Source organism: Manis pentadactyla, chromosome 1 (assembly GCF_030020395.1).
Source record: "Manis pentadactyla isolate mManPen7 chromosome 1, mManPen7.hap1, whole genome shotgun sequence".
Lineage (NCBI taxonomy): Eukaryota > Metazoa > Chordata > Mammalia > Pholidota > Manidae > Manis > Manis pentadactyla.
The window spans coordinates 137,870,706-137,898,152 of record NC_080019.1 but is presented as its reverse complement, the minus strand read 5'-3'; the positions used below and the strand labels follow the sequence as shown (position 1 = coordinate 137,898,152).

Genomic DNA, 27,447 nt, shown 5'->3' with positions numbered 1-27,447 from the left:
GTTAATAATAATGTATTAATATTGGTTCATCAATTATAATCAAATGTACCACAGTAAGGCAAGATACTAATAATAAGGGAAACTGTGAGGGGATGGTGGTATGGAGGCTTGTGGGAATATCTGTACTTCAATTATTCTCTAAACCTGAAACTGCTCAAAAAATTTAAATAAGAAGATAACAACAATGAACAATTTTAGTAAGTTAAATTTTAAAGCATTATTAATGATGTAAATTATTACAAGTTAAATATGTGATGGTCAGTAGTCGTGTTGAGGTTGGTCTGGTGGGTACAATGTGGAACATTTGTGGGCAAGAAGAGTCACGAATCTGAATATTATTCTGACAGGACATGAAAAAAATGAAACGAAATTTTTGGAGAGAAGAGCATTGATTTAGAGAAATTATGATTAATGACAGGGAGGAAAAGAGTTTTTCAAAAAGCATGTGATTTAGTCCTCAGAGCCAGAAACATCCCATCCTCTGGATAGAAATAATGCTGCTAAAGCTGGTGACCTTGGAGGAATGTGGTTTTGAGCACATTTATTTGATGATCAGAAATAAGATAAGTAGGAGGGATCCACTTTGGGAATGGAAACATGAGGAACTCTGCAAACCCGTCCCTAGCAAAACTAACCAGCAAAAAGTTATTTTTGAAGAATACTCTGAAAATTTTCCTAAGGACACAATAGCAAATGAAGAAACATTTATGCAAAAAATCTCTATTAAATCTAGGCAAGAACAGTTAGAGTCTGGCATTTGAGCCATATCTGCTCCTTCTCTCTCACCACAGCTTAGTGTGATGGAAGCTCCACTCAAGTTGGGTGTGGCTGAGAAGATGAGGATCCCTCTCCCGAGCTCCCAGTTAAAGGCATTAGTATCCTTGGAAGGAACAAGTCAGCAGCATTTCTCACCCCTGCAAAGATGTGTGTCAGAGGTTAAATTCCAAGTGAGTGCCCCTGTAAGTCAACGACTCCCTTCCTCTATCCAGCTTCCACTCTGAGGACAGACAGTCCACTCTAAGTGTGGCAGGACAAGAATACTTTGCTTTGATTGTCCTAACTCCAGGTCACACATAGGGTAAAGGTTCCCAACCAGAAATGTAAGCTGAGAAGACTGGAGGTTATTTCTCTGAGAGAAGCAGACTCCTCTTTCTGCTTCAGCTATGTAGTAGTGGCTCAGAAATTTTGCCAAAGTGATAAGGCAGGACATAAGAACTAAGAGCTCTAAAGCTCCTCCTTCATTTAGAATAAAGTGTGAGTTCAAGTGCAAAGTGTTCTCAAAAATAGTGAAGGTCTTGGTGGTAAACCATTGAGAGGAGGCTGACAGTGCCATGTGAACAATAAGCTAAACCACAGAGCAGCTAGTTTACCAGAAAGAACGAGGAAAAGAGATGGCTAAGAAGAGCCCTTCTGGAAACAGACAAATCTTAAAGACTGGCATCAAAAACTACTCTTGTAAAAGAGCACAAATTTAACTGGATCAGACAATGAAACTATTTGTGCCCCAGGGCATTGTCAATACAGCAATAGAGCAAGGAGCTGGGGAAATTAGTGGAGCCTAACAGCTGGTCTCACTGCAAAGGAGACAGAGATCAGAGGAAGAGACAGTCAAAAACAGCCGGGCTAAAACCAACATCATACCAGGATGACTGTGTTGAGATTAGTAAAGATCTAAATGTATGGGAAGACATAGTATTTTCATGGGTTGGAAGAATTAATCTTGTTAAGATGATGGTACTCCCCAAATTGATCTACAAATTCAACACAATCCCTATCAAAATCCCAGCTACTATTTTTGCAGAAATTAACAGTCTCACTCTAAAATTCATACATAAATTTACAAAAACAAAACAGTAGCCCAAACAATCTTGAAAAATAACAAGTTTGGAGGACTCACATTTTCTGATTTCAAAAATGACTATAAAGCTACAGTAATCGAGATGGCATGGTACTAGCCTAGGCTAGATCGGTGGAATAAAATTGAGAGTCCAGAAATAAGCCCTCACCTTTAGAGTCAATTGACTTTATACCCTCATGGTGCTTGCATGGCAATATCCAAACCAAATTTTGGTTGTTTGTCCTATTTTGAATGACTAAAACAAGGTTCACAGCACAATTTTCATAATAGCTAAAAATGAAAACCATCAACTGATAAATGGGTAAGTGTGGCATATACATGTGATGGAAAATTACTTAGCATTAAAAGAGAATGAAATACTGATGCATGCTACAACATGATCAAAAGCAGCTGTTGAGTAAGTACTATATTGCCACATTCACCTAGTGGCATCATTATCATCATTATTTTAGAAAGCTGCACTTTAACCATTCAAAAACTCTTAGCTTCTTGGAACCTTCCCACATTACACTAAGTTACAATTTGGAGCAAAATGAGTCGTGGAGTAAAACTTTATTGTGATCACCTCACCCTTTTTGCTAATCCTTAAGGCCGGTTGGGTAAATAAGCATGTTTTGATGGTGTGATATTTAGGTTGCTGTTGAATTTGGTTTTGGGGATAAATGTTAAGCTGCTAAGGCCTCTTATCACTCTATTTCATGGTTTCATAACCCAGTTCTTCAAGTCTATAACCTTATCCAAGGATGAAGAGATGCTGGGAAAATTGATGTTCTATGTCTAGACTCAGTAGAAGAAAGAAACTTTTCTTTGAAGAGAATGTAAGAGTATGATTGTTCTCTATTAATATGTTTAAGATTAGAAGCCTTTCTGATTTACTCAAGCTGGGAAAGAGTTCATAGGAAGAGAACAGCTTCAAGGAGAGTGTATCCTTTTCCTCAGCAAAACTACAGATACTGTGCTTCAAACTTCTCCATTCAATCTAAATACATCTAGCTATCTCCACGGTCTCTCTCTAATCACATAAACACCCACTTCAAACTGTCTTTGAGAGACAGTCTTGAAGACAGTGGTTTCCATCTACTTCTTCCCTACAGGCTTATATTGGCAGAAATCATAACAAAACATGCTTATCAGTTCTACTTGGCTAGGGAAAGTTCAATTATTGCATCTCCATTGCAAACTAATTTCCTTACCCCAAATATGCCCTCTCTATATTTCAACTTTTCACTGCCACTTGGACATATGATAAGCATGATTTTAACCAAGACCTTATTCCCTCTTTTGGAGCTTGGGTATAGGAAACGTAGTTTTTCTGGTCAAATAAAATGCAATGGTTAAAAATTAAAACACTTCTTACATTAATTTCATGGTATCAGAATAAAAGTAAAGTCATCTATCAGCCCAATTCTACACATATAAAAGATGAGCTTCTGCATTCACATCAACTTAAAATACTTTTAAGCACCTATTGAATCACTGAACATATGTACTACTTTTCTAATTTCTTCAAACCTGGCAATTTGGTCTTACAGCTAAGTTGCCACTGTCAGAACCCTCTAATGAATGGTCCTGCAAGTGGACTAGTTCATGTGTGGCACTGGTCTCTTCCATTTCCATACCACAGGGATCCAGATTTCCTTGAGAATCTCAACTAGCCTAATGCTAATTTCAGTTTTAACCCCAGTGAAGGTCTTGTTGTCGAGGAGATAGTTGTCACACTCACGATGAGAGCACATTCTACCTGGGTTTGATTCTGGATAGTTCAGGAGCATGTAGCCCTATGGAACATGAGGTGGGCAGGAGAGGCCATGAATTCCTGTCCCAAGCCTACTTCAGCACAGTGGTGTTTGAAAGGGTTGAAAGCTTTCCTGCTAAAAGGAAGCTTCTAAGACACTCACTGCTGTTTGTAGGAAGATATGGAACAACAGGTTAATTAGACTTTTATTGGCAAAATCCCCAGTTTCTATTCTCCTTTCAAAACCAGCTAATGTTAACCAGGAATTTCCTAGCTTATAGCATTTCTGAAGATTAGAGAAGGCAGAAGGGAGAGTGCCTGGGTCGGACCACATAGATCATGAACACTTGGGCTAGAGGTAGCTGGAAGATTAGCCATTGCTTTAGGCAAATGGATGCATCCCTACCTTATAAATTGCTTCATGTCTTACACCAGGGAGAGGAGTTAGCCTTTCACAGTGAGTGTGAAGAGATTACCCTTCATTTATTTTCTGACTGGGTATACATTTATTGAGTAACTGCTATGTATCAGGATTTAGATTCGGTACTGAATGTAAGACTAAAGCACACTTGTCTTTAGAAGGAACAGAAGATATGTTGTTAACAACTAGTCAGTGCACCAGATATCTACACAAGGCATTATGGGACTGAAGAGGGCTGCTTCACAGCTCTGCCAGGGTAATCATAGAGGGAGGGCTTCATTGAGGACATAGTATTCGTTAAGTTTTAAAGGCAAACAGAGGCTGGCAATTGGGATAAAGCAAAGGAGGGAAGTATTTCAGGCAGAGAATGTTACATGACTGAAGGCATGTGATGCCAAGAATGCAGATGTTCTCAGGAAAGTGAATTCTTGTTTGAAAGGTTTGAACACTGGAATGACTAGTGATTATTGGTAGTAAGTTGTTAAATGGTAGGAGCTGAAAATGTGAAAATGCAGGCAGGGCCAGAATTGAAAGGGCATACTACTGCCCTTTGCATACAAAGCTAGCTGACACTCAATGGGGTGCTATACATTTTAGGATTTGCAGCTAGCTTGTGGCAAGACTAGCTATAATGGGTTGCAGAGGTGAACTTTCCAGTCTTTTAGTTTTCTAAATTATGAGAAAATCATCTAACTATTCACTCTTAAATCATCATTTATTTCATATCAATTAGCTAAGGGAAAGAAAATACAATCTCAGACAATATACTTACAAAGAGGCTCTATTCTGTGGCTGTTTGTGAGGTTTCAAAAAAAATACAGCTACACCTACACAAATGTTAGGCCATTTCTTTTTCCAGATGTGATCTTGAGGTCAATGCTTATCAGCAGAAATGAGTGACATGGGCAGTCCACAAGGACTAAACTTTTCTCAAAGTTCGGAACACCTATCAATGAAGTATGGTAAATGCAAAGACTGGAAAATAGAAGCTTGTCTATTTGTGACAATAAAAAAGGTAGTAAAATGACTATTTAGAATGTCTCAAAATCCTCTTCTTCTGACTGTAGAAGTGTACTATTTTACAATTTGGGTTATTGATAGAAAGGTTCATATATTTGCTGTTATAACCTCAAAAAGAGGGCACTCTAAGTGCGGCAGCACTTTCCCAGGACTAGAATTTATAAGATTTGAATTTTATTTCCAATTATTCTGCTACTAAAGAGAGTACACTAATTCTGGTTTATCAGAGCAGACATCTTTTACTTACCTATGAAGATGGCACCTTTAAAATGCTGTAAATATTGTACCAACCATTTAGAGAAATGGAATAAATTAATACTAAATGATGCCAACAAATAGATTTCTCCTCCAACTCTTACATTAGGTGTTCGATACTTCTAAGTTTTACAGAATAATAAAAAAATGGAATGCTTAACAAAGAACATTTAAAACCTATTTTCTATCATCAAACAGGTCACAGTTCAGTGATACCAGTGGTAGAAAATTTTCTTTTCAAAATTATTTCTTTGCTAAGATTTCCACATTAACAAGCTTTTGAAATAGAACTTTGCAAAGCATGGGTGATCATAATCTGATCTATTAAAGACTGTATTTAAGTCACTGGCACTATCTTATAGACAAAAATTACGGAATAAAGGTTCTCTCCTTAAAAATCCCTCTTAGACAATTATTAGTCAGTGCATTCTTTATGCTTTTTTCACCATATAAATCAGTAACAAAACTCAAGAGACAGTTGTGCATCTGAGTCTCATGATGGTGTCTGTACATTACAGCACAGTTAACTTTTCATCTTAATAACATAAAATAACTAGATTTGTTACTACTAGAATAATGTTCAGGTAATGCTTACAAACCTGTTAGGAGCTGCAAAGTTTTCACTTGTAGATTATAATAGACCTATTTTAGTACCAGAAAGTAGAAACTTATCTTTGAGAAAACAACTTCCTTCTAAATTATCACTTAACATGTACTTGTAAAATTGTTTCCAGATCGTCAGTTCATAATATAGTTTTTTTCTTTTTTGAACACTGTACAAATTATTTTTCCCTTCTGTTTACACACCAAACAACAGACTCAAAGCTAAATAGGACAGGCTATTGACGGTCTTTTTGCGCTGTTTCAATTGCCCATCTCTAGATACACTAACTTGCTGAACATCTTTGTTTTCCCCTTTGTTTTTCTGAGAAGGGTAAATCATCCCTGAAGACTTACTGCTATTTTCACAATGAGAGACTTTTTATGTTTCTGGAAAATCTAAAAACCAGGGAAAGTCCACAAAATAACAGTCATTTCAAACCAAGACAATGCATTTTTTCTCATTTATTCAAATTCACTGCAGGAAGTAAACACTAAAAGATTAAAAAAAGAAAAAACTCACACTGCAGTATGTACAGATTCATGACATCACATGAAGAAATTAAATTTCTAATAAAAATGACAAGTTATGTTACTGAGATCTCATCAAAATTGGTTGTGTAAACCCTAGAATTCATACCATGAATGGTGATGTGCCTGAATGCCAGTATGTATACTGGAATACTTGTGGTATATTACATTTCCAATAAGATTTAAAAATTCATGAGAGTAGCTGTGTGAACTCTTTATGTTGAAAAGTGGCTGACTTTATTTTAAAAAGTCTTAAGACCCTTGGATTTGAAGCACATTCTTTCACAAAGCTTAAACCACAGAAGTCATGTCCAGAAATGGAATACTGTCATGATGGGATGAACATCTGATCTGACTTGTTAAGACATTTTGCCAAATGCACAGATGCACAGGGTCCCCCATGCACTTTTCATGCAGCAGGTAATCACAACTTAAATAAAAAGTTTAATTTATACATTTGTCCAGACTTGCAACTGTATACATACATGCATGATTTTTAAACCTGTCTTGATTATATTTACACTTAATACATGGAATATACAGACACCAGAGATTAAAAGGCTCTTCTGTTGTGTTAGAACAATACAAAATATGTACTTTTCATTAAGGAAATCACTATTTACATCACCTTTAAAAACCAATTTTAACCTCTTCATGTAACAAGTCAATATATATATATATACATATTATATATATATATATGTGTGTATATATATATATATATATAAAATATATAGTCTCACCAGTTTACTCTTCTGTAAGATGCAGCAGAGTAAATGGGTAATGCTACCTTACCGATGTCAGTGATTGTTGTAGTACCCTTTCACAAATGACTTCATAGGAAGAAATTGTCTAGATATATAAAATAGTCCTTGAAAATGCATCTATGTGCATCCTTGTATATACATATGCATAAACAAAGTGAATTTATGGATGTATGCCCTTTCTCAGTGCTCTTTAAAAATTATTCTAAACAAATTGGGGACAATCTCTAGTAAATCAGACATCAATCTGTAGTCATGTTTATTTACTTATCACATATCCTCATTCTTGTAACTAACAACAAAACTAACCGACCAACCAATGGAACAAACAACAATGGTGGCCCTTGTTCTTTCCTGACCTAAATTTCATCCCCTTGTAAAAACCCATTTTCCTCTAATCAAGGGGGAACACCAACATTTTCTCTAGCATGCCTCTAATGCTCCAGACCTTTCACAATGGCAGGAAAAAATGACTCGCTTAAAAGCTTCTTATATAGTGTAGACCGTATGATTGTCAACAGAGTAAATATGGGATGGAGTAGAATATATTCACTGGCCAGTGGAATTTTCATTTCAGAATAAGCATATGCCTTCATCTCTCCATGATGTAGTGTAATATTCACTCCTATTTTATGATATGTCCAGTAACTATTTACAAACCATCTTGAGAAAAAATAATCATTCAAGGTTCTAAATATTAGGAAATACCACCCATTTTCAATATAAAAATCTTAGAAACAACTTCAAATAGATTTCTTTCTAATTGATAGTTGATTATACAACAATTTTTTGATAGGTCAGTTGCTTATCTGGTACACAGTTAAAAACAAAAATATTATCTGGTGAATGAACCATGGATTATAAAAACTGAATTTCAAAACATGGACTTGTTTCAAAACTGAAAACTCATGTGGCTCAATAATATATCCAGTTCTTTCAAGACAACATCAATATTTTAGTCGTTATTTTAAAATAATAGATCCAATATAGAGTACAAATCTGTCTTGTGTATGTGTCCTATGTATTTTTTTGTTCTGTCGATCTGAGTTTAGTGCCTTTCTTGGGTTTGAAACTATAAAATACTTTCTTTCATCTTTGTCAGCATTGTTCTTAGGACAATGATTTTAATGGAAATGAAGGATGTATTCAGGAGAAGTTTCCAAATCATCCTGGAATCACCTGAGTTTGTAAGTGGCCCTGTTATTCTATCCCTAAGGCTAATTACATAGATGGTAATCATTAGAACACTAATCACAGATTTTCCTGAGATGTTGAGCCAGATATGAAAGCTGTCCCCTCCACCCAATTTTTTTGTCATAAAAGTATTCTGAACCCTATTTCCAAAGATCTAATGGTTATATGTGAACTACAATATTGCAAATTTTGAGTTGATGTGTGACCATATTGGGGAAAATACAGGTATCAATTTTTTTTTTTTTTTTTTTTTTTTACAATACTGTGTTCTGAGAAAAGTCAAAATCAATGTTTTTCAAACTTTAGTGAACAGAAATACCCAGGGAGTGTGTTAAGACACAAATGGAAGATTCACAGGTCCACTTAGGAAACATTCTTGTTCTGTAGATGAGATGTTGCCTAGAAATCCGCATTTTAAAACAAGCGCTCTAGATGATTGTAATGCAGGTAGTCTGAGTTCAACTTTAAGAAATTATGGTCATAAAACTCACAGGTACCACACACATGGTGAGAAGTAACTTACAAGAGATGGTGAAAACTGTCCAAAGAAAAGCCATTTTGCTTGTTACTTTAAAAAAAATTTCTTAAATATTCAGCTATTCAGGGAACTACCTGAAGATAAATGTTAACTTTCCTTATTTTGCAAAAGGAGGAATATTAATTTAGTAAAGTAGTTAAAATACAAAAGTGGAAATCTGCCTTTTTTTTTTAGGGCCTATCAAATTTCCATCAGTTGTAATCAATTTTTTACATGGTAGTACAAGGTTTAAAGAAATATATATTGAAAAGGACTTTGGTGGGGCAGATATATTGGGAACCACAAAACCCCTTCCAAGAGTTAAAAATAAATACGCTTTTTAGCAAAAGTGAAAAATGTAAGCATATTTTTTTGAATAAATTTTTAAATTAGATAATAATGAGAAGTGAATTAACACTAGGTTTTTTTAATTCAATAATTATTCTTTAAAGAGTTATTTAACAATCTGGACTTTAAAAAATGTGTTACACAGGCTGACTTCTGTAAGGCAAAATAAAGTAATAAAGGCAGCAAAATGCATTAATCCACAAGATGGAGATTTCCATTTTAATTTATGCCTATTATTTCTTATTTTATATAAGAATTTCATTCATAGGCTGCTCTGCATACAGAAGTGTTAAAAGAACCAATCGCAAGTTCAATAGTTTCCTCATGACATCTAACATAAAGCAAAAAGTAGTATGCATATTTAAACATCGCCAGTAACCAATACTTTTCAAAATGAAAAAGTTTCAATTATACCATGCTTTTCTCAAATCATGCTCTTATACAGATCTCAAGTTCATACTAATTAGTTTTTAAAAGATCCAAAGCTGGATGGTAGGTACATTTTATTCTGATTCTTTTTTTATTGTTAGCACATTTCCCAGAAGTCCATAAACTTCCCCATTTGCGCTATGTGGGTAAGAGGCATTACTTCCCATATGGCTATTATAAGGGCTTCTTAAATTAAAGAAAGAAGCTTTAGTTTCTGCAGTAGGAAGTAACTCTTCTTTGACTGTAACCTGTGAAACCCTTTCAGCAGATGAAGGCTCCCTCCAAATGTCCTTGTCCTGTGTTTCTCGACTGGTAACAGAACTGCCTCCTTTTTGGAGCATGTAATACAGAATTGGGTTAGTTTTGGTCAGTCTTGGAGAGTCTTTCTCATACTCATTCTTATCCACATCTGTAATAACCCATTTAATGGGTCCCTGCTCACTGGGCATGGAACACCCATCCAAAAGCCCAGATTCTGGCCTAGACGCCACACAGCCCAAGTGCTCAGGAAAAGGAGGACTCATGGGAGTTTTTAGTACTCCTGGGTATGAAAATGTCCTATTATCCATGCAACTGTTTGGCTGAGTGGAACTGTACATCAGTCCATTTAAAGAAGAAATGCTGAATTCAGGTTTGCTATTGGTCACATTATTTTTGTGTCCTTTCTTTTTACTCTCAACAACAGAGTTACTCCTGTGTTGGGACAGATCTCTCACACAGTTTTCTGAGAGAAGCAGCTGTTTCAGAACATTGAAGCTTTTGCTCTCTCTGGACCAACCCCTATGTTCACTTTCACTGCCTGAACCATGACTGGCAGGATATTTAAATTCAAGATCATTTCTGCCAAATTTCAACTCCTGCTGGTTAATCAAGGACCCATACAGTATCTCCGGAGAACTGTGACTGGTTGCAGCATCGACTATGTTATCTTTCATCTTTTTAAATGGATTTTCTAACGGCTCAGTATAAAGCTTCCTTTTCTTAGGAACCATGCAAAGATTCTTTGATTCTAGAAGTGTCAGTTCCCTATTTCTTCTGTGCCTGTTGTCCAGATCATCTGCCAAATAACTCTCTTGGTTTTGTCTCAGCAATCGACTTAACAGACCATTCTTTGAGAAGGAAAAATCCTGAGGCGAAACAGGCTCCGATGTAAAGTCTTCAGACACTGGTAAGGCTGCTGTGCTTCTCTGCACGGGAGGAGCCATACCTAAGAATGGGGCGCCCTTAGCATCATGGCTCATGTGCACATTTGTGTTATGAATATGTAAGTCATCACAAGGCTCAGATTTTATTTTTACCATCAGTATTTGTTCACTTAAAGCTCTATCTGGATGTTCCTGAGTACTTTCATCTTTCAAAGGAATTTTCTCTTTCTTTTCACTTTTCCCTTTGTTGGGGTTTCCCAGGAGCAACTGAAGGACAGTGCGCCTTTCAAGCAGGTTTTCTATTGCAGAACCGGAAAGTCCTGATTCAGGACCTGTTGCTTGACTACTGAATGTTTTACTTTCTTCTGCAGCATTTGGTTTATTTGAGACCAGAGGGCTATTTAATCTATCAATCATACCTATAGGTTTATCTGGGTTTATATTCAGCAACTGTTTAGTGGGTCTCTGCTCTTCCCCTGCTGTGGAAGACTGCATTCCACATTGAGCTAAATTTTGTAACAGTTTACTGGCACTGAAAGTTGCAGAGCTTTGTGCACCTTCATTCTGGACTAGTTTCTCTCCTTGTGATTCTTTGCTTTTTGTAAGGTCCATCAAGTGGTTGGATGCAGTGTTTGTTGGCTTTTCGGACTGAGAGCCAGAGGCATATGGTGGGGAATTCCATCTGATGACCAGAGAGTGCTGGGAAAGATTGATGGGAGACTCTGCTTTGGTAGATGCAAGTACTGGTGGAGTGCTCACTGGAGGAGTCCTATCTGTACTGGGGCTTTCTATCACAGAAGTCCTCGTGTAATTCTGTGTACTGAACTTTGTCACATCACTGTATACTTCCTGAGGACTGTTGTTTCTTTCTACATTTTCTTCATTCTTATGGCCAAGTAGCAATTGAAGAAGTGTTACTTTCTGGTGTGAATTTAGCTTAGAATTCTTTGAGGTATCATGATCTTCTTTGATATCTACATCGGGGACTTTTGGATCCCAAGTGTTTAGCAAGGACTGAGTTAAGTTATCCAGAGAAACAGGCTGGTCAGGTTCTGGTTTTTCGATTCGGTGTTTGCAAGACAAGTCTATGGGAACACAGTTGGAATAAGAACTTTCATCACCACTGCTATCATCTGTAAAACTAGGATTGTTATCTGAGTATTCATCAATAGTTGTAGGTGTACTACTATCCTCAAAAATGCTTCCTCTCTCACTATGACTGTGTCCGTTCATTGGCTTAGGTGTGGTCTGACTTTTAAGAAGATGTAAAAGCAAACTATTATTAGCAGCTTGTTTTATATTGTTTCTTTCCAGTGAGTTCTTATACCCTGAATTTTTTTGGGAAGAAGGAACAATACTTGTTGGACTTTGAAATGCTGTACTTTTGCTAGCCATTAGTTTGCTTGATGTTCTTGCCTGACCATTAAGATGGCTTGACATTCCTTTTGGGAGCTGGAAACTGCCAACATCCTTCTGGCCATTTTCTTGTAATCTAGCCATAGCAGCGAGTCTTTCACTTGCTGCCTGATTTGCATTTTGTGTTTTTAAAGCATGTTCCCGAGAATACTGCTGTAAATGGGCTTCGCTAGAAAGGAGTAATGCTAATTGGCTACAAGCAACACTAGGCTTGGGTGAGGTGGCAGGACTAGCCCTTTTCTCCACCATGCTTGCAACAGCCTGTAATCTTGCAGCACATGACAAGGGTTCACTCATGACTTTTGTTCCACTTTGTCCAACATGATGAGGTGATTCTACAAACTGATCTCTGATTAGGTTTTTAGTTACATCAGGAAGATTGGTATCAGGCTTCTGCTCTTTAGCTTTACTTTTTTTCAGCAAAGTTTTTAAGTGACTTGATGCAACACCATAGCACCTTAAATCTTTCTCCACTTTTAAAGAATCATGACTGAGGGCATATCCTTGTTCCTTGAGGCTCTGCCTAATTTGTTGTGACAGAGCAACAGTCTGTAGCCTAGAGCTGAATGACTGAAGCAGAGAGGCCAGCAATGTGCTATCCTGTTTGCCTTTAGGCACACTGTCAACCATGCCAGCCAGCAAAGCTTCCTTCTTTGCATTTAAATGCACGATGGAATCAGACAGCCTCTTCCGCTTCGCTGCATTCCAGTCTTCAGAAGACTGCAATAGTCTGGCTTTTTTAAGATGAAGCATGCCAGATCCCTGATATGTATGTGTACTGAGAACTGGACCATTACTTTGACAGGTGGGAAATGTATTACTAGAAATGTTAAAGTTCTGATCTTCTTCATTACGCCCAGCAGACTTTTTGTCAATGGCGGTACCTGATCCCTCTGCTGCCTGATGCATTAGTAATCCTTCTAGGTAAGTTAAAACAACAGAATCCTGGTGCACATCAGAGCCAAGCTCTTCTCCATGAGTCATGTTCAATAGAAGTATTCACAAGGGCTTGGTTTCTTTTCACTTTCAAGAATGGTTTTCTGTGGGTGACTGATATATAACTTATTTTAATAAGTGACTGTCAGTTTATCACCTTCCATAGTAATTAGACTGAGATGTACTGTTACATTCCAACCAGGATTTCTCCCAGCAATGACAAAATAAAAGGCAGGCAAATTCCAATGTAGTCTGACCACAGAGCTGATCAACTCCTAAGCAAGAAGCAGAAGAATTCCTTAACACACAGGTCTGAAGCAGCAAGCAGATATAATCCTTAGTGAATATATTGCTTCTCCTTCTTCATCTTTTGTTCCCCATTGAATGTAAATGTCAGTGTTCTAAAAAAATAAAAATAAAAAATTGTTAAGGAGGTACAGAACTAGAATTATGCAATGATACCTATTAATGAAAGAATATAGTACTTGTAAGTTTACATGTGTTCACACATATGCATTATAGTCACTTTTTAAGTGATCTATCATTATTTCTATTGAATTGGAAATCTCTACTGGAAATCCTATGGATTAATCCATATTGTTAAAATAATCAAATCAGTTAGAGAAGAGAACATACTTTAGTATTATATAACCATCTTCCAAAGCTCACCAAGTTTTTGAATTTCCATATGCACATTTTTGGCAAATGGGAATGCTAAGTCTCCTGTAGGGCAACATAGCTCTATAAGGAAGCTAGGAGGAGTGTTCTTACATTACTGGGAGCTTGCAGAGAAAGGAAAAGAGAAACATATGACATTTACTCATCTGATGAGTGTGACGTGGGACTGAGGCGTATGGAACAGATTCACTTCTTACATTATCCTCCAAACCTCAGACATTCTACAACTAATTCATAGAATTTCTATTTTCAAAGAAGTGGAAGCACTAACAAGTATAAGATTATTTTATAGGCTTATACAAAATAATATGTATAATCAGTCATATCCATAAGCATTTAAATATAATTAATCACAAGTTTATTCACCCATAGTTTTCACTATGAATATTAAAAACAGAAGAGACTGATTCTTAACATTCTCATGAAGGTCTATCAAAAGTTTAATGTGTCTGTGTTTAAATCATTACTCATATGCTCTATGTAGAAATTTTAACGTGAGGTTCATTCCTAGCACATGCAGGAGACAGGTTACAAGCGAAAATGTAACCCGAAGTTTTAGAACATTTCTAACATAAAATAACCTTATCCCCACCCATGCCACTTTTTCTGTATGACTTTGTTTATAAATATAAATAAATTAAAATACTATATGTAATTTGAAAAAACTTTTTCAAAAGTTTTTAAATGAAAATCATATACTTAAACAAATATGTTAGGGTACTCTTACCAAAAATCGGTACGAGTGGTTACTATAATATGTGTAAGTGTAACTGTGTGTACATTAAGGTAGTACATCATCCCATGGATAAGAAACTGAGGGAAGATGAGTAATTATTTCCAGAAAATCCTGTCTAAGGCAAGGTGGTTAATTTTCACTAATTTTTTTTCTCTGTTGCATTTTTTATTTATCAGTATATTCAGTTTTATCCTTTTTCAGTAATTCCTTTCTTCATTAATTTTTTTGAGAAGAAATTCTATGAACAGTACCAATTACATGAAGCTGTGAGAGGAAAAAAGAGATTCTCACAGAAACCTGCTTTTAAATAAGATGAATTTGTAAACATAAGGTTGTGCTTACTGAGACACTGCTTCAGGCTGTATTCAGTGGCAACATCTACCACCATTCCAGCAGAAAATGAAATGCCTGAGAAAGGAATTCTGAGACTACTTAAGGCCCAAATTCACTCAGACCCTACTACTAAAAACACTTCAGGGAATTGGGTGGGTCAAATTTCTTCAGGTAACTTCCTTTTCTATCCATCAAAATACTGAAGTGGGAGGAGTTATTAATAAGTCTTGCCTTCTCATTTCTATAGTACAGAATTTAGTTGAGAAATTGAGAAAAAAAGAAAAGATGGCATAATACTTGCATACTGTACAGCTTATTGGGACCTGTGCATATAAGGATATAATGTAAAATAGTATAACCACCTAATAATTAAGACTACTTAAGGTTAAAACAATTTAATTAAAAATTAGCATCAGCCTGAGTCATTTTATCAAAAAGACAACCACATTATTTTTGAATCACAAACATATAGTTTGCTTGCTTTTTGATTTTTTTATATGTATTACTAAAGAACAGTGTCAGATGTTTACCATTATAGGCATACCTCATTTTATTGTGCTTCCCAGATACTGCATTTTCTACAAACTAAAGGTCTGTGGCAACCATGTCTCAAGCAAGTCTACAGGCAACATTTTTTCCAACAAGCACTTGCTCACTTTGTGTCACTCTGACACATTTTGGTCATTCTTTCAAACGTTTTAGTTATGGTGACCTGTGGTCAGTGATCTCTGATGTTACTATCGTAATTGTTTTGGGGTGCCACAAACTGTGCCCATATAAGATGGTAATAAATTGATAAATGTGTGGGCTCTGAATGCTCCATGGACAGTCGTTCTGTCTCTATCCCTCTCCTTGGAATTCCCTATTCCCTCAGACACGACATTATTGAAATTAGGCCAGTTGATACTCTACGTAGTCTCCAAGAGTTACTGTGAAAGGAAGAGACACACGTCTGTCCCTTTAAATGAAAAGCTAAAAATGATTAAGCTTAATGAAAAAGGCATGTAGAAAGCCAAAACACACTGAAAGCTAGGTCTCTTGAGTCAAACGTCCAAATTGTGAATACAAGAAAGAGTTCTTCAACTTGAGGGAAATTCAGTGAAATAATAAGAAAGCAAAAGAGCCTTATTCTGAGATGGAGAAAGTTTCAGTGGTCTTTTGGAAGATCAAACCAGCCACAACATTCCCTTAAGCCAAAGCCTAATGCAGAGCAAGGCCCTAACTCTCTTCAATTCTATGAAGGCTGAGAGGGGTGAGGAAGCTGCAGAAGGAAAGTGGGAAGCTAACTGAGGTTGGTTCATGAAGGTGAAGGAAAGAAGCCATTTCCGTAACATGAAAGTGTGAAGTGAAGCAACAAGTGCTGATGGAGAAGCTGCAGCAAGTTATCCAGAGCATCTCAATAAGATAATGAATGAAGGTGGGAACCCTATAAACAACAGATTTTCAATGTACATGAAACAGCCCTCTATTGGAAAGAGATGCCATCTAGGACTTTCATAGCTAGAGAGGAGAAGTCAATGAATGCTTGGTTTCAAAGCCTCAAAGGACAGGCTGACTCTCTTGGTAGGGGCCAAGGCAGCTGGTGACTTTTAGTTGAAGCCAAGGTTAGTTCAGGTACCATTCTGCAAATCCTAGGGCCCTTAAGAATTATCCTAAATCAACTCTGCCTGTGCTCTCTAAGTGGATCATCAAAGCCTGGATGACAGCATATCTGCCTACATCTTGGTTTACTGAATATGTTAAGCCCACTGTTGAGACCTACAGCTCATAAAAAAAGATCCCTTTCAAACCTTCTCGTTCATTAACAATGCCCCTGATCATCCAAGAGCCCTGATGGAGATGGGCACCGGGATTAATGTTGTTTTCATGTCTGCTGGCACATCTATTCTGCAGTCCATGGGCCAAGGCATTATTTCAACTTTCAAGTCCTATTATTTAAGAAGTACATTGTGTACTTCGCCAGTTGATTCTTCTGATGGATCTGGGCAAAGGCAGTTGAAAACTTTCTGGAAAGCTGCAGATGCTATTATGAATATTTGTGATTCATGGGAAGAGGTCAAAGTATCAGCATAAACTTGAGCTTAGAGGAAACTGATCAGCCCAGATGGATGACTCTGAGGGATACAGGACTTATGTGAAGAAGCAACTGCACACATGGTGGAAACAGCAAGAGAACTAGAATTACAAGTGGAGCTTAAAGATGTGGCTGAACTGCTGTGACCTCATGATAGAACTTGAATGGAAGAGGAGTTGCTGTTTATGGATGAGCAAAGAAAGTGATTTAATGAGGTCGAATCTCCTCCTGGTGAAGATGCTGTGAAGATCGTTGCAATGACAATGAAGAATTTAGACTATTACACAAGCTTCGTTGAGAAAGCAGCATGGCAGCAGGGCTTGAGAGACCGACTCCAATTCTGAGAGTCCTACTGCGGGTGAAACACTATCAGAGCACCTCACGTGAAAGATGATTTGTGGAAGGGAGAGCCCAGTGATGAAATAAGCTTCACTCTTGTCTTCTTTTAAGAAATTGCCACAGCCTCCCCAACCTTCTGCAACCACCATCAACATGGAGGCAAGACCTTCTACCAGCAAAAATACTGACTTGCTGAAAGCTCTGATGATAGTTATCATTTTTTAGTAAAGAGGTTATGTTTTAATTAAGGTATGTATATTGTTTTTCAAGACATAATGTTATTGCATAATTAACAAACTTCAGTGTCATGTAACAATAACTTTTATATGTACTGGGAAACCCCAAAATTCATTTGACTCACTTTATTGTAGTATCTGCTTTCTTTGGGGTGTTGTGGAACCAAGTCCACAGTATCTCTGAGGTATTCCTGTGCTTGAGAACATTCAGTTAAAAATATCTAAGTATCAACACATATTTAAAAATTGGACTTCTTTAGACATTTGCACACTGTGTATTTTAAAAGTGGAATAGTTTAATAAAATATTGTGATGCATTTGCTTCTCAGTGGATGCATGGGTTTGCTGCTAAGTTCCACAATGATTCTAGTAGAGTCTGTGTACATGTCCATTTAAAGATACTCAACATTCTGTTCATAAACAAGATAAGGGAGACACTTTACTTATGTAATATATGCCTGTTAAATGATTTCTGTGTAAAGGGAACAGAATTATCCAAGACATTTGGTTTATAGAGAAAAAGAGGGACCAAAGTGAGTAAGAGTAAGGAGGGGGCAGAAAAAAAATGAAGAATTTAAAGTCTCACAAATTTTGCATTCTCATGAGGTTTAACAAGAAAAAATTTAGTTTAGAAACTGAAATAAATTGTATTAATATCCTGTCTTTAAACATTAGGTTTTTAGATATGACAAGCAATGTAAAGACAGGTTTCTTAATGAACACCAAAAATACATACATATTAAGGGGAAAAATAAAATCTGCCCATTGATAAAATACAAGCTGAGTGAAAATGCTTGTGTCAATATAGGTGTCATTTTAGTAGAGTGGTACCATAACATTTAGTGTAAAATTCAATATACCAAGAAGTGACTTACATTTTGATTTTAGATTTACCATCATACATCAAAATAAGCTTTTTACAATTTTAATTAATTCATTTAACCTTCCATATACCAAGAAAAGCAGTCATTCACTATTTACCACCTAGGTCCAACAAACAGTTTAATAATATTTAAGTCAATTTATGAATAATTTACAGAATGAGAATGAAGGAATAATGTTAAACAACTTTCATTAGAATTTTTAATTTAAATTCACTAGAATTTACAGATAGCAAACCAATTCTTAATTTTTATTTTCCTGGTTTTGAAGGACAACATATCCAAAATGGGCAAGACACTCTGAAACTGATAACTCATCAAGGGTAACGCATGTACCCAGAAATATCATGTCACTACTGATTTCCAGATTTCATATATGTTTGTGTCTAAGAGGTTGTAGCTTTATTATTACTTTTGGGTCTTCTTTTTGTACTTGTACAATTCAAAGTGTGCTGGTTTGAAAAACTTCAACAGCTCATAATTATAATGAAGAGAGGAGAAAAGTCTTCCTTGTTTTATAATTGCAAAAAATTTTTTGGATTTACTAACACCAATTACAATCACCAGTATGACAAATTATTTCATTTCCATGACAAGTATTTTCTTCCATTTTCATTTATTACAGATCAGCCATCAGTATTTGTCTACTTATGAACTGTTTCAAATAAATCTGAGAGTGCCAACATCATAAAAGAAGAATGAATACTGCCATACACTGAACAAAACAGGATGGTTGAGGTTCTTGTCATAAAACAGAGTGATGATGAAGTCCTTCCTGTTGTGCAACTAAGTGGATAAAAATCCTGTATTTTCTTTTTGTCTCTAGAACTTATATCATTATAGTAACGCTGTGAGGTGATCAATGTATTAACTGGTAATCATTCTGCAATATATATCCATATCAAGTCATTATGTTGTGCACCTTAAACTTACACAATGTTGCATGTCAATTATATCTCAACAAAACTGTATGAAAAGAGTTTAAAACTATTATTCAGTAATTGATTCCTGAGCTTGAGAGAATTAATCTATGATATTGTCATCTAAACAAAATCTTCAGAGATGTTGTTAAACAGTATCACCATCGTCATTCATGTCTAGAGTGCTATTAGCAGCCTCTACATTCATCCTCTGATTCTCTAATTGAAGCATCTTCCTATGCCAACTTTTTCTTATCTTTCTGACATTATTGATGGAAAATGAAAAATACTGAATTCTGTTGTGTTTACTAAAAATTAAAAACTAAAAACAAAATGTAAAGACTACAAAGGTAGTGTCTCCAGACTTTCTTTTTTTACATTACTGAAAGAGGATACAGTATTAACGGGCTATGCAATAAGACAACTTACGATACAGTAATATGACTTACTCCACTACTGCATCATCCTTCTTGGTACTTCCTTTTGGCCTATTATATTACTGTTTCTTTGGCACAGTTGGAAATAAATGATGAATTAACTCCCAAGATTATGAAATGGAAAAATGCTTAAAGATAGAGGAAAATTAAGATCACTAAGATACAAAAATTTGATTTATAAAAGGTTTCAATGGACACGTGTGGTAATAGCAAGACATGTTTTCTATAAAACACACATTCATCAAAACTTTAAGAAAGGAATAAAAATCATGTTAATCCTTTCCACCAGTATGAAATTTTAAAATCCAGAGCCAAAAAAAAAAAAAACATAAACTGGGTTCAAAAGAACCCTGATAGTATGCCAAGGGATAATGCATTTCATGGCAATTTAATGAAATTCATATAGAACTACTTTACAGTGTTGAAATTATAAACTGAATCTTTCTTTGGTTAAGTTAAACTTATCTATAAGCATAAATATACCTTTAAAATTTTACAAAATGTAGAGTTTCTTGGTCCATCAGCACATAGCAAAAAAAGTTGTTATGGTAAGACACAATTATTTAAAAAATAATATAATCAAACTAAACCATGAAGAATACCATGGAATCCAACCATATACATAGATTTTGGGAAAGAACCAAGTTCCAATGCGTAACTAGTTTAGGGAAATACCTAGAATATTGCTTGAATTCAGAGTGTATTTTTAAAAGCTACATTTTCTTTTCTTTTGAGGTATCTGAAAATATGAAACTATGTTGAAATTAAACTTTTTTTCACAGCTTTCATCAGTAAGACAGTTGTAAATAATCTGCATATTAGCAGTTCTCAAATGGGTCTTAAATTAATTTCTTAAGTAGTTAAACCATTCCTCTGCAATGTGTTTTGCGATTTCTACTTGAAAATGGTTTATTAAACAAAGGGAAAGTTTGCTCAATTTTTAAACACTTCTTAAAATGGTTATGTCCAAATAATAAGATTATACTTGGATAATGAAGGATGCATCTAACAGGATTCTTTTATGTGGGATTAGTTTTGGTTGAGAATAAACAAGTGTTGAGAAAGGTCTTTCTCCCTGTTTTTAAGGAAAAGATTCAGTATTTTACTGCAATCAAATTGTTAATTAAAAACACACTGAAATGATTAAACATCTATGAAGTCAATTTGTATGGTATAAATTATATCTAATGAATACCTCCTAACTTATAATTGTTTCCATGATATTTCCTCCAATTACTTCTGCATTATTCAGTAATACATTTTTGAGAATTAAATTTAAAGGTATGTCTGCAAGGCTGCTTTAATGAACACTTGAATTCTTGGTGGTGGTTCCTCAAAATGCAGAAGTAATCAAAAGGCTACTTAAATATACCATTCAAGAATAATTCCTACTGGACAATGTTATCTAAATTACACTGTAGATTATTTTAGGGATGCTTTTTATACAAAAGGATAAGAAAACATTAAGATGTTTCATTAAGGATTAGAGGAATATTATCTAAGTACAATTAGATTCCAAAATAACTGAGGCAGTTATTAAATTATTCAGAAAACTCTTGGTGTTGTGTAAGGTGAGACTTTGCAAGAAAGTTTTAAAAGTTGAGCAGTAAACAAAAACCAAAGAAAAATTTATCAAGAGGATGTACACCAAACATTTTATCCAGATGGATGACATTAACTTTCCAAATCAAGAACCAATAAAAAATGAGAATACATAAACCCAACACTTTATTTCTCAGAACAAGATTGGGAAAGTAGCATTTCAGGTGAGCAGCCTGGGGATTCATTGAAAAGTCAAAACTACAGTGAGTCCTCTATTATAAATTAAAAGTTAGCTTTTCCCCAAATCAACAAAGTTATAAATGAAAAAGGAGACATTATAACTGAAACCAAAGAAATTCAAAGGACCATAAGAGACTACTATGAACAACTATATGCCAACAAAATTGGACAACCTAGAGGAAATGGATAAATTCCTAGGAACATACTACTAACTGGCTGAATCAAGAAGAAACAGAAAATATGAATAGAACAATTACTAGCAAGGAGATTGAATAAATAATCAAGAATATCCCAACAAGGAAAACTTAGTAAGAGACAGCCTCATGGGTAAATTTTACCAAACATTTAAAGAAGAATTAATGATTGCTACTCAAGTTCATCCAAAAGATCAAAGAGGAGGAACACTCCCCAACTCCGTCTGTAAGACCAGCATTATACTGAAAACAAGACCAGAAAAGGATACCACTAGGAAAGAAAACTACAGGTTAGTATCCCTGATGAATACAGATGCAAAAGTTCTCAATAAAATACTAACAAACTGATTAGACAAAATTCAATATCCCTTCATAATAACTCTGAACAAATTAGGCATAGAAGGAACATAGCTCAACATAATAATGGCTATACATGACAAATCCACAGCTAATATCATACTCATCAATGGTGAAATGTTGAAAGTTTTTGCTCTAAGATCATGAGCAAGATGAGGGTGCCCACTCTCACTACTCCTATTCAACATAGTACTAGAAGTCATAGCTAGGAGAAATCAGACAAGAAAAAGAAATAAAGGTATCAGCATTAGAAAGGAAGAAGTAAAATTGTCTTTATGTGCAGATGACATTATTGGTAGAAAAGCCTGAAGACTTGACCCAAAATGCTGTTAGATATAACCAATGAATTCAGTAAAGCTGTAGGATACAAAACTAATATGAAAAAATCAACAGAAGTTCTATAAATCAATGAATTTTCTGTAAAAGAAATTATCTCATCTACAGTAACATCAAAAACAAGAATAAATTTAAGGAGATCAACTATCTCTACTCTGAAGACTGTAAGACACTGATGAAAGAAATTGAAGACACAAATAAATGGAAAGGTATCCCAGGTCATGGATGGGAGGAAGTAATAATGTTAAAATGCCAATAAATACTACCAGAGCTATCTAGATTCAATGCAATCCCTATCAAGATTTCAAAGGCATTTTTTAATAAATGTAAAAAAAAAAAACTCCCCAAATTTATAAGGAATCCCAGGTCCTCAAATAGGCAAAGAAATCCTCAGAAAAAAGAAAGCAGGAGGCGTCACACTTGCTGATTTCAAACTTTAGTATAAAACTATAGTCATCGAAACAGTACGGTACTGGCATAAAAACAAATTGACCAAAGGAACAGAATTGAGAGCCCCAAAATAAATACAAGCATATACAATCAACTAATATTTGACAAGGGAATAAAGAATATTTAATGGAGAAAAGACAGTCTTTTCAATAAATGCAAGTGCTGAGATAAGTGGAAATTCACATGTAAAAGAACGAAACTGGATCCGTATCTTTCAGCTTTTATAAAAACTAACTCAAAACGGATTAAAGACTTAAATGTAAGACATGAAACCATTAAACTTCTAGAAGAAAAAATTGGAATAAAGCTCCTTTACATGGACCTTGGTAATGGTTTTTTTGGATATGACATCTAAAGCACAGCAACAAAATAAAAAATAAACAAGTGGGACTACATTAAACTAAAAGGCTTCTGCACAGCAAAACAAACAAACAAACAATCCACAAGGTTAAAAGACTACGTGGGGAAAAAATATTTGTAAACCATGTATTTGACAAGGAGTTAATATCCAAAACATATACAGAACTCATACAATTCAACAGCAATTAAACAACCCAATTAAAAAATGAACAAAGGACTTGAACAGACACTTCTCCAAAGATTTATGAAAGGCCAACAGGTACGGCAAAGATGCTCAACCACTAGTTATTAGGGAAATGCAAATTAAACCAAATGAGATATACTGAGATATTTGAGATAAGAGATATATTAAAACTAATGAGATATACTTCATGCCTGTTAGAATGGCCATCATCAAAAAGAAATAAATGCTGGTATGGATGTAGAGAAAAGGGAACACTTGTGCAGTGTTGGTGGGATTGAAAATTGGTATAGACACTATGGAAAACAGTATGGAGGATCCTCAAAAAACTAAAAATAGAATTACCAAACGATTCAGAAAAATTCCATTTCTAGGAATATATAAAAAGGAAATGAAAACACTTAACTTCAAAAGAGATCTGTACTCTTGTGTTCACAGCAACATTATTTACAATAGCCAAGATATGGAAACAACCTAAGTGTCTATTAATCGATGAATGGATAGAGGTTGTAGTATGTATGTGTGTGCATACATACACATATATATATGTACACACACATATACATACACACACACACACACACACACAAAATGAAGTATTGTTCAGCCATAAAAAACAGGAAATTCTACCATTTGCAACAATATAGATGGACCTTGAAGGCATTATGCTAAGTGAAGTTAAGTCAAAGAAAGACAAAATTGTATGATCCCACCTACATGTGGAATCTAAAAATCCCCCAAAACCAAACCAAAGAAACTCAAAAAGAGATCAGACTTGTGGTTATCAGAGACAGAGAGTAGTAGGGTAGGAAATTGGAGGAAAGAGGTTAAAAAGTACGAACTTCCAGTTAAAAGACAAGTAAGTAGTAGGGATTTATCGTACTGTATGATGACTACAGCTAACACTGCTGTTATGATACATAGGAAAGTTGCTACAAGAGCAAATTCTATGAGTTCTCATCACAATGAAAATTTTTTTTTCCTTTTTCCTTTTCTTTTTATTCTATCTGTATGAAAAGACGGGTGTTAGTAGAACCTACTGCAGTAATGCATTTCACAGTATATGTAAATCAAACTGCCTTTTTAAATGAGTTATGCCTTAAACTCAGACAGTAATACACGTCAGTTATTTCTCAATAAAATTGGAAAAGAAATTCTATTCGAAGTGACTCTAAACATTTGAAAAATGAATAAGTTAGTTTGCCTAAAATATTGTGAATATTGTTTGCTATTTATGATAATGATGTTTTGAGTCCTTTTCAAAATTGTTCTATATAAAAATGTAAGTAAACTTATGAGAACCAAGTGTAACAGATTTACTACCACTATGACAGAAGCATAATGAAGAAGTGACAGAAATGAGGAATAAAAAGGTCAGCTTTTGAAAATAATCAAGGAATAAAAGAAACATTTAATTGTTGCCATTTCACAGCAGAGAACAATGAGTGCGTAGTAAAGGAGCAGGCCTGAAATTTCATTTATTAGATTCTATTTCTAATTTAGAGAGCAGAAAACAAAAAAGGGATCAAAATTACTGTATGTACTTGATATAATCTGAATTCCAAGATAGTAACTTTCTTTGTATTATCTCTATCAAAAGATGGATGTGAAATTATACAATTTGATGGGTACCAAAAATATTTTACTCAACTGAAATCAGACCATAAGAGCTTCTTGCCCTCTCTCTGAGGTTCTCATTTTACATGTAAATAATCTTCAGAGATTGGTAACAGAAACCACTTAAGACCTAAGTGAGTAAAACAGCTGCCCAGTTTGCTTTCCATTGCAACCAGAGGGACTTACATATTTTTGCCCAAGGCCAAATTTGCTCCCGACTTCCAGGTCCATCAGCTTTAACTTGCTGTCAGCTGCTTCCACAGGAGTAAAATAGCATCAATCCCATTCCCTATTAAAAGACTCACTAGGATGCACTAGTGCTTGACTGACTCAAGTGTTCAACACAAGGACGTATGTATCTGAGGACCTCTTCAACTCTAAAATTTTATTTCTATGATTCCAAGTAATTTATCAAATTATAGTTGATAAAAATGACAAGCATTTTAACTAGAAAGATGATATGTTGTCATAAAGTTATGGTAATAGCCCTGACCAATATGCTTTATAGTCTCTTTAGTGAATTCTAGGGTGAGGAAATGATTCTGAAATAGTCACAGAGCCTACCCACTCAAACCTTCAAAAGTCTTTCATTACCTCTTCAGTGGGGTCACATAATTTCAAATAAATGTTTATTTAAAAGCTAAATAGCTGTTTATATTCAAGCTGGAGCTTTTGCTTATCTCACAATAGCTATATACTGAATAGAATATAATAGTGAAAATGTAGGATCTTTGATGACATAGATAAATGCATGAGAAATGTAAAATAACTGTCCTGGTGACAGAAACAAGAATTCCCTGTAACTGATACAGTGAAATAAAGAGCCTCTTTGTTCTGAAATATCTCCTGAAGGTTTACATGGATTCAATAAAATCTACTATCCATTTTAGTCTGCCTCTATAGTTAATAAAAAATTAATTTTAAATAAAAATTATGATAAAAAAGTTGGAGATTTTAAGTTAAAAAGGTTTACTGAATCAAAGGAGCTAAAGAAATAGCTTAACTGTCAAATAATTTCTATTACAAAAATGCATTACCTTCCTGGATGTTGTGTTGCATTATCTTAAAAACAAAGAAAAACAAAATATTGTTATATAAAGTTAATTCTAACTAAAATCTTAAAGAAACAGAAAGAGAATTATTATATGATTAAGAATACATATGATATTTATTTAGCATTAATATTAGTATCTGTTCACTGCCTTCTACTATTCTCAAAAAAACAATAGTTTATCTGAAGAAACACAAAATAACCATTAACAAATTACTTCGGTGGCAACTAAGTATGAAAAAAAGGGTTTAAATACAAAATGAACAGAGGGTATAGCTCTCCTAACCTTTTCCAATAGCTCTTCAAAGTAACTGGTTTTCTATCAATTTTCAAAAGTATAATATTTTCTAATCTCTATCAAAATACGAACTATAATGGAAAATAGTTCTTTCTTCTAATGGAATTGAGTGTTTACAGTATATACATATAGTAATACATATGTTGGAAAAAATACATATACACAATAGAGTGTGTGTGTGTGTGTGTGTGTGTGTATGAACATCCTTTGAGATTGGAGCATAAATCCTATTAAGTTCAATTGTGGTCTCCCATCCTTAAAACAGATGACACAGACACAAGCAAAAAGGTCAAGGTCACAGATCAGTAAGAAAGATTACCAACAGAACTGTTTTAACAGCTGGCATTTGATCAAAGCTCTAGGGGTTTTTAGTACACTTACCAGACACTCTGCATTTACTCATAAGGTACACTCTGTTTTAAAAGTGTTCCCCATCCCTGAAGACAAGATACTCATGTACTTTTGTTATAAAGCATATTTTGTTAAAACTGTTACACTGGATCATAGAATGAGAGTAGAAACTAGTGAATGTGTGTTTCAAAATCATGAATTTTTATAGGTGTATGTACATGTATACTTGTCTATTTTCTTATTTGTTTGTTATAACCTATCTTTGCCATGCGACAACTTTGAAGTTAACTTAACTTGCAAGTCCCTGAATGGACCATGCTCTCCCACACCTCCAAGCTTTTGTACTGTTGAAATGGAAACAATTGTATACTCAATATCTTAGGCCACTTCTTCTCAAACACACATATTTAACTGCTAAAAATCGGTTCAAATAGTAAAGTTTTATAATGTATCCATAGTCTTCCATGATAACTTCCAAATTATACATATAGGAAGCAGCTTTGGATATCAACAACAGTGATTCTTAATAGGCTATATTATTGAACAGTGCAATTTTCTAACAAAATCATGACTTCTGTTTCAGTTGTTCAAACGAGATAATGAATTTATCTTAAATTACATTTATGAAACCAAGAGTTTTATGATGATTGTTATTACTGAAACATTC

At 34.9% G+C, this 27,447-nt stretch overlaps 2 protein-coding genes across 4 annotated transcripts in view; both read right to left on the bottom strand.

Annotated features, from left to right (window-relative positions):
• Positions 1 to 27,447, bottom strand: part of SAMSN1 (SAM domain, SH3 domain and nuclear localization signals 1) — a 419,991-nt gene that overhangs the window by 363,871 nt on the left and 28,673 nt on the right. The gene's annotated exons all lie outside the window — the stretch shown is intronic.
• Positions 6,340 to 27,447, bottom strand: part of NRIP1 (nuclear receptor interacting protein 1) — a 91,564-nt gene continuing 70,456 nt past the window's right edge. For both annotated transcript variants that reach the window (XM_057501722.1, XM_036881468.2), the window contains exon 2: positions 6,340 to 13,570. In XM_057501722.1, coding sequence (XP_057357705.1) covers positions 9,747 to 13,217 — 3,471 coding nt within the window. In that variant the 5' untranslated portion in view covers positions 13,218 to 13,570 and the 3' untranslated portion in view covers positions 6,340 to 9,746. The remainder of the gene's footprint in view (positions 13,571 to 27,447) is intronic.